The sequence below is a fragment of the Macrosteles quadrilineatus genome, unplaced genomic scaffold (genome assembly GCF_028750875.1).
Source record: "Macrosteles quadrilineatus isolate MER2022 unplaced genomic scaffold, UCM_ALF_1.0 Scaffold_6__1_contigs__length_79288215, whole genome shotgun sequence".
Taxonomy (NCBI): domain Eukaryota; kingdom Metazoa; phylum Arthropoda; class Insecta; order Hemiptera; family Cicadellidae; genus Macrosteles; species Macrosteles quadrilineatus.
The window spans coordinates 52,009,907-52,024,677 of NW_026542599.1; the positions used below are offsets into that span (position 1 = coordinate 52,009,907).

The window sequence follows — 14,771 nt, forward strand, 5'->3', positions numbered from 1 at the left end:
AACCACCGAATACAAGAGTTGTTCAGCCAATGAAAATGCAGATCAATAATGCTTCACGTTCGAATATCGTTATCAAAACTACTACTAGAATGCAGTAATTGCTCTTCTTTTTTACAAAAACGATGTAATTCTTAAATTCTAAATTCAAGAGAGGTTCCTCTCCTTATATTTCTTATATTAACACATTTAATTTGTAGTACAAAAAATTTAATACGATTAAAATACACATTAGTATAGTCGCCATTTCAAAGTACTGTAAAGTATTAAAGTTAATAAGCTTTTAACGGGTCACTGTCAAACCACCGCCTCGGTGTTTTGGTCAGAGGCGTCAACCCACCACCACAAACGTGCCATCACGACAACCCGCCACCACACATTTATCTGAAGTGGTGGGTTGTCGTGCACACTCCTGTCAATGAGCCACCACGACAAAGTACCACCACCAGTTTTTATCATATGTGGTGGGTGGCGGGTTGTCTTGAAGCTCCATGTTTGATTACGGAAACCCGCCACCTCGCACGTATGCGTCAACGTGCCACCCCGTCAACCCACCACCACTCTATAACAAGGTGGTGGGTTGACGTGTACGCTCAATGTTTGGTGCCGTCAACCTGCCACCTCGCACGTATGCGACAACGTGCCACCCCGACCACTCGCTCCCATGAACACTGGCAGTTAACCAGTTGGAATTATATTCAGTAAAATTAAATACTGTACTTTAATTCATTTATTTTAAATTTAATATTGTAAATTAAATTAAATTAATATTTTAAATCAGGAATTTGATTTATCCTATTTTATTTTAATAATATTAATGTGAAAGTTTGTGTGTTTGTTTGTTTGAAGTTAAATCACGCAACTATTGGTCAGATTGGGCTGGAAATTGTTATGGTTATAGCTCACATTCCCGATTTACATATTCATAATAGACATATTCTGACCTAAAAAACCCCTTTCGGGGTCGGTATTTACTCAGGGGAGGTATAGAAGAGGCTACGATGACAGCTGTGGGCTTCTTATTAGCTGAGGGAACGCCATTACCGTAACAAAACGGACAATAGCCATCGGCCTCGGTGGTCTAATGGTTGGCGTGTTGGGCTGATATACTGTAGGTCCCGGGTTCGAATCCCGCTGGTAGCATTAACTTTTTGTCCAAGATGTTTTTATTATCAGCAAGTTTGGTTCGGTTATTACAGTTTAATTTTATTATTAAGTCATTATAAAATTTTAATTGAGCAATTTCTAGTTTTATTTAATAAACAGAATTATTTTTCCGATTACTAAACTTTTGTTATATTATTTCTTTATCAGCAAGTTTGGTTAGTTCGGTTAGGTTATGATGGTTTAATTTTATAATTAAAAAATAATAAAATTGAATTTGAGGCATTTATAATTTTATTTTATGAACAGAACTATTTTTGCGATTTGTAAACCTTCATTGCCAAAGTGCTCTCTACTACAGCGCTGTTCACGGAGGAATTTAGAACTAAATGCCTCATTCGTACCTCCCCTAAGTCAGACCATAGACTAACCTACACAATAAGCATCTAGACTGCCAGTGCAAGTCCGAGGAACGGACTCAGATCAGGATCGTGGATCAGATCAGTGGATCACCCCCCACCACCGCTCAGTGCCGATGGCGTGACGTCAACCATTACTGCAACGATACGGAACTGAGTCATGAGCCTTTGTGGTGAAGTGGATAGCGTGTCGGGCTGATAATCTGGAGGTGCCGGGTTCGAATCCCACCGGGAGCATTAACTTTTTGTCAACAATTTTTTTCATATCAGCAAGTTTGGTTGGTTTGGTTAGGTTATGACAGTTTAATTTTATAATTAAAAGATTGTAAAATTGAATTTGAGACATTTATAATTTTATTTTTAGAACAGAGCTATTTTTCGATTAGTAAACCTTCATTCGAGTTTATCATTATCAGCAAGTTTGGTTAGGTTATGATAGTTTAATTATATTTAATTCAAATTTTTTTTTTTTTTTAACTTAATTTAATTTTATTTTACAATCTGTTCAATACTTTGAACAATTAGTAAAAGGGATAATATAAATAAGTGTCTTGACCAAGAATCTTCCCTGTGAAAGATCTTGCAAAATTAAATAGTCATGTCATTAACTAAAACTATACAAATCGGTATGGGAGTTCTAGAACTTTCACAATTTTCAGTCTGTTGGGAAAATCACTATTGTCCAGCAAATTAACGGCTATATTGTTCGGGTGGGTTTCGAGTTTTTCTTGATAGTTCTTGCTAATTCTTGTTATTTCTTCAATTACTGTAGGTATTCTGAAATCTTCATGGATTGTTCGATTCGAAACAAACCACGGAGCATCAACTATTCTTCGTAGCGCCTTTGACTGAAATCTTTGAATAATTGCTAAGTTGGATTTACTTGCCGTTCCCCAAAGCTGTATCCCGTACGTCCAAATAGGTTTGATCATAACTTTGTAAAGTGTGAGTTTATTGGTCAACCGAAGCTTTGCCTAGAAGCCAGTTGAGTTTACGAACCTTCAAGTCCATTTGTTGTCTTTTACACCAAATATGTGTTTTCCAGGTTAATCTTTTATCCATGTGGAATCCTAAATACTTAACGCTGTCCACTTCTGTCAACGCTATGTTGTTCAAAGTGACTGGAGGGCAGTTTTCTTGTCTCAGCGTGAATGTAATATGTACTCTTGGATCGGAGTAAGTTCCTCTCGGAACTAAAGATAGTCAAGAGACCGTCATTGGTTAAGATACATTATGTAATAAATTAGAGGTTGTTGTAGTAAATAAATATTTAAAATTTTAGAAAATCTGTTTAAAATGAATATGAATGTAGGCTATTATGCACAGTAATCTACTAATGAGAGGTGAGAGGGGAGCAGCAGAACACCTAACATCACAAGAATACGACTGGAACGACTCACTCCACTAACTATGGTCCTCCTAGCCTAGCTTAATCATTATTCATTCCGCTTTTTAATAACGATTACTGGAATGGAACCCGGAACTATCATCCAGAGGTGATGCGAAGAGGAACGACGGACTGGAACTATGAGCTCTGAACCAAAATGGTTGGTGATGGTGAGTGATTCTGAGTGGAAGCGCTCCACTTCCACTCCGCAAGTCCGGTGTTCAGTTCAGCGCTCTTCTAAACGGAGTTGGAACTAGTTCCGACAACTCAATAACTCCGGAGTGAACGACTCCACCAAGTGAACGATAATTCCCATCTCTAATATGTAGGCCTAAAGATTTTGTTTCATTAACTTTATTTAGTTCTCCATTTTTTTAGCCACAGTTCGAAATCATTTAATGTAACTTGCAATTGATTTGAAGCATCTTGAGGATTTTCGTGAATGGAGAGAAATGCAGTATCATCTGCAAACGTAGCAACCGTAATATTTTGGCCCACGGGGATGTTGGAGGTATATAGTAAATATAAAACAGGTCCAAGAACACTGCCTTGGGGTACTCCAGATTGAATAGGCTTCAAGTCGGTTAAAACTTCTTGAAATTTAATCTGGAAGAATCGTTCATTTAAGTACCGGTAAGATTTTAACAAACTGTAAAAATAATGGGGGAGCAAGGATTTAAGTTTATACAGAAGTCCAGTGTGCCACACTTTATCGAATGCCTGTTGTGCATCCAGAAATGCAGCAGAACAGTACAGCAAACTTATGGGTCTGTAGGACAAGACCTCATTTGGAGGTTTGCCTGGTTTTGGAATTACCACAAGTTGAGCTATCTTCAATTGAACTGGAAAATATTCTAGCCATAATATTGCGTTAAATATGAAGGTCAGCAATAATATTCCTTTTCGTGGCAATTCTTTCAGAATCCTGCCAGTGATTAAATCGTATCCGGGACTTTTCTTTGGGTTTATTTCCTTTTGTATTACTTTTAGAACTTCGGACGGTGTAGAGGGTGATATAGGCAAAGATAATTGATTAGGTGAATCCAAATATTCAAAAATATCACTCTCGTCGTTTGGTGGATTGGGAAGTAAGGGTTTGAATACATCTGGAAAGTAATTTGAGAATATACTTGCTTTCTCCATGTTAGTTTTGGCCCAATTTCCATCATTTTTCCTGATAGGTGGAACATGTTGTACTGGGCGCTTTACGTACCTCGTGGATTTCCATAAGGAGTAATCTGTGGCTTCAGTTAAAAAATTCAGTTATAAATTGTTGGTAAAGTCGGAAAACCATTCATTCTTTGGATTTACTAAACATCGTTTAAAAGTTTCAGCTGCATGATTAAACCTATTTTTATCAGCTGGGTTTCGAGCATTCTGCCAAATCCGACTAAGCCTGCGTTTCTCAGCAATTCGTTTTTTATAAACTAAGGATAGTTTATCGATTTCGTCACCGAGGTTTTTGCTTTAGGAGTGGCTTCCCAACCAGCTTTTTATATAGTGGTTTTAAAGTAATTAATTGATTCCTCCAAATCTGTTGGGGTTTTTAACTGAATTTTCAGGTCAATATTACTGTTTATCAAGTCTCTAAAGTGATCCCAATCAGTGAATTTATTGCAAAGGAACGGTGGTTGTTCTTTAGGAGAAATTATCTTACTGTATGTTATTATGATAACAGGAGAGTGATCAGATGAAAGATCAAGGGATGATTCTACATCAATATAGTTCAATGAAATGCCCTTTAGTACACAAAAATCTAATAAATCTGGCAATTTGTTTTGGTCCGTTGGCCAATAAGTAGGTTGGCCTGTGGAAGTACAATCAAATCCATTTTCAGTTATGGCGCTATAAAGCGATCTTCCTCTAGGAGTTATTAGTCTTGATCCCCAGTGGGTGTGTTTTGCGTTATAGTCTCCGCCTGCAATGAATTTTGAGCCAAGAGATGAGAAAAAATCTTTAAACTAGTCTTTATTGATTACATGAGGTGGGGGACAATAAACAGCCGACAGTGTCAGAGAGCTATCATGCCGTCCTCTAAAACTACGCTGGTAGCTTGTAGAAAATTATTTTGTGTTTTAGGTAGTTCAAATTGTTTAAGTTTTTTGTGAACTAGCTCTGCTGTTCCACCATGCGCCCTATTATCAGGGTGATTAGTACTATAAACATTGAAATCTGAAATATTAAAAAAACTCTTGTCAGTAAAGTGGGTTTCTGAAATCAAACATATATCTATTTTTTGTTGAGTAATAAAAAGCTTGAGTTCTTGACAATGATTTGTCAAGCCGTTGGCATTCCAGAGTGCAATACTAAGGAAATGATTCATTTTAGTTTACTTATGACGGTGGTTAATAGATGCATAAGAGAACCTATTTGCTGAGTTTGTTGGAGCAGTAGCTTTTCAAATTTGTCTATAAAACTTTCAATGGTTTTTTCTAAGCTATCCATCCTACAGGTTTCAGTCATTTGTGGCATTTTTTTAGAAGCAGCAGCTTGGGCGTATGATTGAGGTCGATCAGTTGTATCAACTAAAGGAAGACTGGACAGAATTTGGGCAGAGGCTTTCTTGTTATTTATTTTGGCGTTGTTCAGAGATCTCTTTCTCTGTGTTTTAGGCTGTAAACACAGGATCATGGACAAGTACTACAGGTATTTAACCTTTTATTAGTAAATTACGTGATTCAGAGGCTAAACATGTTAAAAATACTTTTGCTTATTTTCATAGTTTAAATTTGTTTTTCGTCGTAGTTATACCTAGATTATCTTTCAACACCTCCAATTGGGAGAGTAATTAAAGAGGTTATGGTCGCCAGCATCGCTTTATGCACATAACAGTGTTGGGAAATCTAGTCTATTACTACGTACACGGTGAGAACAATTTATTCTGACGTAATTTTCTGTCTCAAGAGTATTATTTCTTTGGTATATCTTTCGATCAAATTCGTCCAGCTCTACAAATGGAATACGTGAAAGGTATAAAACCATTGAAAGGAGCAGAAGATTGGCCGACGTGGAAAGATCGAGTGTTGAACGTTCTAGAGTTGTTCGACGCGGTTGATATCGTCGAGGGAAAGAGAGAAAAGCCTACCCTCTCTGAGCCTCCGACTAAAGCCGAAAGGGAAGAACTTGAGAAATTCAACAAATCCACGACTCAGGCAAAAATAGTTATTTCTTTGTGCGTTTGTGATGATCTACATCAACGTATTTCTGGAAGATTATCAGCTAAGGAAGCGTGGGACATTTTGGTCGAGCAGTTCGATAACAAGGCAGAAGACCAGTTGTTTCGTCAGTGTTTGAATTTCTTCAGTAAGAAATGGGATGATACCGAGGATGCCCTAACCGTGATTTCAAGATTGAAGAATCAAAACCACGAATTTGCAGCTGGCCTCAAAAAACGCGCAACATCCAAACAGTCGAAGATTTTCTTGAGCTCCTGTTTGTGTCAAAGGTGTTACACATTTTGCCAAAGCGCTTTGAATCGTCTAAGTCTTGTTACCTACTTATGACGGCAAACGAGAGCAAGAAACTTGAAGATGTTTCATCTGAATTGATCCTTCATGAGCGTAATGTTGCTCCTACGTCAAAAGCTGGTGACATTCTTAGTGCCACAAACAGCAACAGCGGTGGTCAGAAGAATAGGAAACCAAAAGGTGACACTTTGTGCAAATACTGTTTGGGGAAAGGCCATTGGATTCGCCAGTGTTCTAAATGGAAAGCTGATGGCAAGCCTGCGTATCCAGCTCGAGCTAATGGCATTAGCACTAGCTCAAAATCGAGTGACACTGATCAGAAGAGAACGAAGGACTCGCAAGTTAACAAGACCGACAACCAAAGTGCGCTGATTTCCATCAGCAGTGACACGAATATCATGACCATGAACGGCCAGTGGTGGATCGACAATGGCGCTACGCGGCACATTGCGTCAAATCTGAGTTGGTTCACAGGGTACAAACCTTTTCCTGCAAACTCGAACGTAACAGTAAAGGCGGCGGGAAAGGAAGTTATAAAAGCTCTTGGCAGTGGAGTCGTTGAAGTAGCGAACTATGAAAATGGAAAACTGGAAACGTTCACACTCAACAATGTCTGGTATGTTCCTGACGTTTCTCGGAACTTAGTGTCCATTCTCGCAGCCCATGATCGAAACCCTAATAGCAGGTTTAAATCGATTAATTCCGAGTGTCGGTTCACTATTAACGAACAAACTGTATTCAAAGGTACTCGAAACTGTGTTGGAACTTTGTATCGTGCCTCATTTCACACAGTTCAACCATCTGAGGTGCAGCAGAAGACAATCACATTCTGCAGTTATATCATGAGCGCTGGGGTCATATGGATAAACCCTACGTCCGATCGAAGCTCGAATCCAAAATGGGTATCAAAGTGCCAGCCAACTACGAGATCTGCTAAACGTTTCAGTTCAGAAAAGTACACCGTGTACCATTCGGAACACGAGAACACCCCTCAGCCCCCGGTGAGTTGTTATCCGGTGATGTTTGCGACCCATTTGACCCATCCTTCGAAGGTCGTCGATACTTGATCGTCATAAAAGACCACTTTTCAAGGTACCGATACTGTTTTGTTGCAAAGGAAAAATCTGGTGTGAAGGAAGCATTGCATGACAATTGGTCATCACGTCAGAGAGTTTCTCAGCGACAACGGTGGTGAGTTTGACAACGCTGAAGTTCGTAAAATTCTCAGAGAATATGGTGTTAACCAACGTCTGACGTCTGACAGCGCCGTATACACCCAAGAAAAATGGTGCTGTGGAAAGAGAAAACAGAACATCGTCGAAATGGCCCATACCTTTAAGTATGCCAATCCAAATGTGACAGTTCCTGCAGCGATCTGGGCTGAACTTGTCATCACTGCTGGCTACGTTTTGAATCGTGTGGGAAAGTCAGCAGTTGCCAACAAATCACCTTTTGAGCACTGGTTTGGTCAAAAGCCGAGGATCAAACATCTGCGAGTGGTCAGCTCAAAGTGCTACGTCCATGTTCCTTTTCAGAGGAGGTGAAAAATGGACAGGAAAGCTGTGTTGGTTACCTGGTTGGATACGATGGCGAAGAACGATATCTAATCTACGTTCCAGAGAGAAGAGATATCGTAGTTTCTAGTCACGTCGTTTTTTAAGAAATCGTTGGAGACTGTGACAAGAAAGTTGAGTGGCCCTTGATGGATTGAGAAAACCAATGACGTCGAAGAAGATTGGCAAGAAGTTGAAGAGATTATTGACGAGCCTAGTTCTCCAGTGAAGGGTAATGATGAGCCTATACCGACTGAGGACCCAGTGATAGTGAAGATGCAGAGCTATCCAACGATCCTGCAACTCGGCACTCGACTCGGGAAAGAAGGCAACCCGAGTGGCTAAACGATTACGTCTCGTCTAACTTTGCCGAAGTTCTTCTTGTTGACGATGAACCTAAGTCTTACACTGAAGCCATCAGTTCAGAAGATAGTGCTGAATGGAAAATAGCAATGGACAAAGAAATTGCATCCATGCATACACACGGTGCATGGGAATTGACCGAACTCCCTCCGGGAAAGAAGACTATCAACAACAAGTGGGTCTACTGAATAAAGCGCAATCCTGATGGAAGTGTTAACAAATATCGAGCGAGATTGGTCATCAAAGGATGTGCGCAAAGATCTGATATGTGGAAACCTTCAGTCCGGTTGCTCGTCTGGAGGTCGTTAGATCAATATTGTCCATCGCAGCTGTTGAGAAGATGGTTCTACGGCAGTTTGACGTCTCAACTGCGTTCTTGTACGGAGACGTTGAAGAAGAGATATTTATGAAGCAGCCTGAAGGATATTCAGATGGGACAAATCGTTTTTGTTGTCTCAAACGCAGCTTATACGGCTTGAAACAGGCACCTCGTTGCTGGAATAAATGATTTCAACAGAGCCGTAAAGATCCCTGCATTACATTTATTGCATTGCATAATACAGTAGACCCCCTCTTAACCGACCTCGTATTAACCGATACTCGGATTATCCGCCTTCGATCGTAAAATAATGCAGTTTGTTTTAACCGACCTTGCTTTGAGAGCAGCTCGGTTTAACCGCCGCTTTCTAGGAATCTCGGCATTTCCGCTCCCACGCTGGGCGATGAGAACTGAACCATACGCTTATCTCCACAGGATATGACTAACAATAAGTTATTTTGTGTTGATCACAAAAAATATAGCATAGCCTATTGTCAGTTTGTCATCATCGTTCGTAGCTATATCTGTATTCGAGCACATCTGATCTGATTTGTTAAACTTATCTGCGCGGCAAATTTATAACATCATAAAGTGCGTCACGATTTTGAGAACTGATTATCTTATCGCCGGAGTAAACAAACAATGCAACTTGTAGGGATGGGGGGTTAACCAATCCAAGGTCAAGATAGTTTTTGTGCCTCGAGACTCCAGTGAGAGGCTATAAATAAACATCCTGTCTTGTAACAAAATGGTCGCTTGTATCTAATGTCAACAAAAGGTTCTGTACTGTATTACAATGTATTTGGAAAGCATCAATTAATACATTACAGTACTAAAGTTATTAAAATAGGAATTTTATTGACTTTTGCCTAGTATTATAATATATTCCACTGAAAATAGGCCTATTTGACTTAACCGTGTTTTGTGTTTATTTGTGACTTTTCTACCAATATGAAAAAGGAGATAAGAGTAGTTTATTTTACAAATAATGCTAGTATGACTTCAAAATAATGATTATATAATTCCAAATGAATAGCACTTCATCATGTTATGATTTTAGGGATTGCCCGTTTTATCCGACCTTTTGCGTTATCCGACCTAGGTCCGGTCCCATTAGGGTCGGTTAAGAGGGGGTCTACTGTATTTATATCACAACCGATGTGCCTTAAATATTTGGGATCAGAACAGTTTTATAATAATACTAGCTTGGTACCCGTCCTTCGTACGGGGTTGCTATACAATGCATATTGTAGTTAAATACTCGTGCTCTGCATTTGCAATGAGAGAGGACACGTTTTGAGAAAATTTGGTTTACTATAATCTACGGTATATACTATAGTATATAGAACATCTACCATAGCCATAATGTTCTACCACTTCACCTAAACAATAGAAAGAAGTAAAGTTCTAACACTCAGGTTTTTGTTGCTGCTTGGTTCAAATTAGCTGTTGTCATAAATGTATAAAGAACTAATGGTGCTGCACCCTGTTGATAAGCCGTATAACCTTTTAATGCTATTGAATATCATAGAAACAAATTGTGTAGTTGAAACAGCTGGCAAAATTATTTAATTCCTTTTAAATATGAATACTCATTAGGTTAACATGGAAACTCTAGAGCCGCTGGGGCGGAGCCCAAAAGGATTTTTGAGGTAAGAATATGTCTATATGTTAATCGGGAATGTGAGCTATCATCATACCAAATTTCAACACAATCCGACCAGTAGTTAATGCGTTATTGAACTTCAAACAAACAAATAACAAACAAACAAACAAATAAACAAACAAACACACAAACTTTCACGTTTATAATATTAGTATGATTGTTGATTAACATCTATTATATTATTAAAGTGATACAATCAAATTTTATGTAAACGATTAAGGTCATTTACCAAATAAAAATATAGGCGTACGACACATCAAAATGAAGCTTAGAGTGTGTAGATTTGCCGAAAAGTATTGATATGAAGGAATTTACTAAGGGCTCTGCCCCACAGGCTGATTTACAAAGGGCTACACCTAATATTTAGCAGCAATTAGCAAACCTTTGTTAACCTTGTTTAGTATAATAACACAGGATTATTATATTTTGGATTGAGCCTAATTACAACGGTCTACGTACACGTTAGTGATATAGTAATATTGTTGATTAACATATTATTGTACTACTCGGGAACGACTAATTTACGACGATCGTTAGGCTAACATATTATCAGAACTTTGTTTACGTATTGTGATTGTAAACATTGACTATTGGGTTATCATTTCAGTGGTTTAAATATCATACTAAACATTTGTGATTGGTTACGAGCATCCCACAGCAGTTCAACCGTCTTTTACGTATACTTCCACAACAACTTTTGCTGTTTTCCAAATAATAGTTTTAAAATGAGTCCTTGGGAATTATTGCTGTGCCTTCAGTCGTATCTTTTCCCAGTGTGCTGACGCCAGACGAGTCAGGGAAAAGACTATCGCGCAAAAACAAGGACCCGCCTCCAACTACTACCGCTTCCGCTGTCACTACCACACCCGCTGTCACTACCGCTCCCACCGTTACTATCACACCCGCCATTACCACCGCTCCCACTGTTACCACGACAACTGCCGTTACCACTTCAACATCTGTCGCTATAGCAACCACCGCTGCTGCTGCGGTTACCTCCGCAGCACATTATTGTCTACGGAATCGTCCGTGCCGCGCACACCCTTTGACGATCCGCGCGTTGGGTGGATTTATAGACTGAGCAAAGAGGAGCTGCAGAATGAAATGAGTAAGTACGGCCTTTCTACGGCTGGAACGGCGAAGGAACTTAGGAAGTGTTTTGTGGATTTTTGGCAATCGCCATTTTCCACAATTCTCCGTACTGAACCCTACCGGATGGTTGACCCTCCGCGTACCCTCGATATCCCGTTGGCAAAAGTTATGTGCCGGAATACACGTCCAAGTATACAATGGTCGTAATACTTAATATTTTTGATACTACAGTAAATAATAAGATTCTGTTTAGGCCTGAAGTAGTTGAATTGTTTTTCTGGTAGTTGGAGAGGATTGGTATTTGAATTTAGATTATTTATTTACCATTAGATTAGTACTGTTATAATTGATTGTTAATATGATTAAAATTAGTTTTAGATTATTTTATTAATTTAAAGTTGGATAAAAATACATGTTTCACACAACTATGATAGAAACCCTAATTTCCTGAACTGAGTGGTAGTAGTTTTTTTCCTCAGTTTGTTACCGGGACATTACAGGATATCCAGTGGATTTTTTTACATGTCCCGGGATGTCATGGGACATTCTAGGATATCCTAAGGCATTCGTACATATCCCGACACTTTACAAGATATCCTGAGGTTAACTTATAAATCCCGGGACATTACGGTATATTGTAGGATATCGTGTGGATTTTGCACTCGTCCCGGGATTTTGCGGGATATCCTGAGGGTAGCGTACATATCCGAGACATTCTCAGGACATATGGGACTACAATGGGATATCCCTGGGATAAAGTGTGCTGTTTGGGTGTAGTCTTGTTAGTGGCTAAGGCCGACATATTCCTTAGACACAGCTGTTAATTAATAGCCCATACAGCTAATGACAACTAAAGCGGTGTTTACACTGTCGTGGGGCCACGGATAGATTCAGGCAAGTAGGTGAGAAATTTTCTCACTTTCTTGAGAAGTGTGGCCACGCCTCGTGTAAACAGTGGAGACGCGGGAGCAACAGACGTGGCAACCCAATACGTCTGTTCCCCACGCCCTTTAGGACTATCCAAAATGTGTTTGGTTGCTACGCCTGTGTTGGCTAGACGAAGTGAGGAGTGATTGTCTTCCGTCCCGTTGTTGTGTGTACTACGAGTTTCAACTATTGTTCTTTAAAGTCAGTGGTTGGTTGTCGTCTTAGTTTTTAAGTACCATGGCAAAAATATCACAAGTCGAATCAATTGAAACAGTGAAAACAAAGCTATCTTTAAAATTAACGGAAGGTCAAACAATTCAATTGCTTGAACTGTATCAAAGTGAACCTTGTTTATTTTATATAAATATTGAAAGCTACAGCTTGGTTTCTTTCTTTTAATAACACTTAAATTCTGTGCTATTTCTTCAGCTAAAATAACACTCATTGTAGTACAACCTTCAATTTCCCGTGCGGTACCGGGTTAGAATAGCACCGCAGCATTCTCGGGCTTGTCGTAAGAGGCGACTAAAAGGGTGACCGACAAACTCACTGGGAGTCCCTGGGAGTGCCCCTGTTGTGTTGCAGGGGTTGATGTGTGCTCTGCACTGCCGATGGGTATTCTCAGTGGGTCGTGAGAAGCCAGCTACTTCGGTCCTTGGTCAGGGAGTGCGGCATGGATGTAGAGGTCGGGCTCTGCATTGCGACGGACGACCCCCGGCACGTCAGGTATCCGGTGCTGGGCAAACGGAGGCCAGGCCCTGGGGAACTGGGGTAGGGGTTTTTGTCCCCGAGGGTATACCCGTTCCTGACTGATTCCGGGCCGCTCCTTGCCGCACGATGCACTGGAATAAACACGATGGCTTTAAATAAAAACCCCCAAAACACATTTTTGATAAAGAGCTCAAATGAGCCAGAAAAGACGTTGGAAGTGGAGCGGAACGCTTTTGTCCGTAGCTCCAAGGTTCAGAGGTCGCCACCACCGAAAAACGAGAGGACATCTCCCCCACCTGCTACCTTCAAATGCACTAAGGAGTTCCCTCTCTTAGGAGCCAGCAACTCCCCTGGCGATCAGTTCTGCTGTAGGGATGCCGGAGGAGCCTTTTACAGCACCGTTGAGGTCGGAAGGCTCTGAGATGGTGCTTCTGTGTCAGGAATATCTTGACGCAGAGAGTGACATTGAAACCCGGCTCCAAGACATGGAAGCTACGATCAAGGCTATGATGGACACCTTCCGGACCCAGAGAGCCGTAAATCAAGTGGTCAAAAACGGCATGGCCAAACTGGAGAATGACCTTGGCTTTGTTTTTGCCTGCCGGTAGGTGAGCCAGGCGGCCATGGAGAAGATTGCCGAGAAGGTTGTGTCTCTGTCTGACGAAAGAACACTGCCTTCTAAGAAACGTAAGAGGCCTTCCACATCTGACAGTCTCTAAAGAGAAGAAGGCGTCCAGACCAAAAAGACCACGGTAAAGGCCAAGGCGACTCAGACGGACATATTGTCTGCTGCGCCCAGATCCTTTTCGGACATAGCTGCAGCTAATGTAAAGAACCAACAGCCACAGCTACCTACGACCCCCCTTCGGGGAAGTTCCCGAAAGGGTTCAGTTGTAGAGACACTTGGGGCTGCGTGGGAAAAACGCTGTTCCCGAAAGGAGAAGAGGCAATCGAGGCGGGCAGAGGTCGCCTCTATAAAGAATGTGGCAGTAAAGGCACAGCCGACTGGCGTCGCCCAAACTGGGCCCGGCTCGGTCTCTGCTCCGAAAAAGCCCAGGACGGAGGCAATCCTGGTCAAGCCCTCAGGGGGGAGATCTTTCGCCGAGGTCTTGGGTGCAATTAAGGCCAGGGCTAAGCCAGAGCAGACCGATACGGTTGTACGGTCGATTAGACGAACCCGGGACGGGGACGTTTCTCCGTGAACTGGGTAAGTCGAAAGACAAAGCAGCCTTTACTGCCGAACTGAAGGCAGCTGTTGAAGGCCAGGGCACCGTCCGTGCTCTTGAACCAAAGACATCAGTCGAGGTTCGAGACATTGATTGTGTGTCGACGGAGGTTGATGTTGTTGAGGCCCTGAAGAAAGCTATCCCGAGCTTGGCAGGCAAACGGCTTTTTTAAGGTGTGGCTCACAAAACCGAATAGGAGTCAGCAGCGGATGGCGGTCGCCGAAATGGCAGACGCACATGCCACTAAGGTGCTGGCACTCCAGCATCTGAGAGTCGGCTGGGTCAACTGCAGGCTCAGACGGAGAGTGGAAGTGAAGAGGTGTTTTAAATGCCTCTGATTCGGCCATTGCTCCCGAAACTGCAAGGGACCCGACCCAAGCAAGAACTGTCTTCGATGCGGGGAGGTCGGTCCACATCCGCAAGGACTGCCAAGTCGAGTCCTGTTTCCTTTGCAAAGAAAATGGGCTAGCTGACAAACACTTGAAGCATATAGCTGGGTCTGGACAGTGTAGTGTATTCAAATCTGCACTACAGCAAACG

At 41.2% G+C, this 14,771-nt stretch overlaps 1 protein-coding gene across 1 annotated transcript in view; it reads right to left on the minus strand.

Annotated features, from left to right (window-relative positions):
- Nucleotides 1–13,774: 13,774 nt before the first annotated feature.
- Nucleotides 13,775–14,771, minus strand: part of LOC128997529 (murinoglobulin-1-like) — a 40,877-nt gene continuing 39,880 nt past the window's right edge. Inside the window, exon 24 of the mRNA XM_054423169.1 lies at nucleotides 13,775–14,136. Coding sequence (XP_054279144.1) covers nucleotides 13,775–14,136 — 362 coding nt within the window. The remainder of the gene's footprint in view (nucleotides 14,137–14,771) is intronic.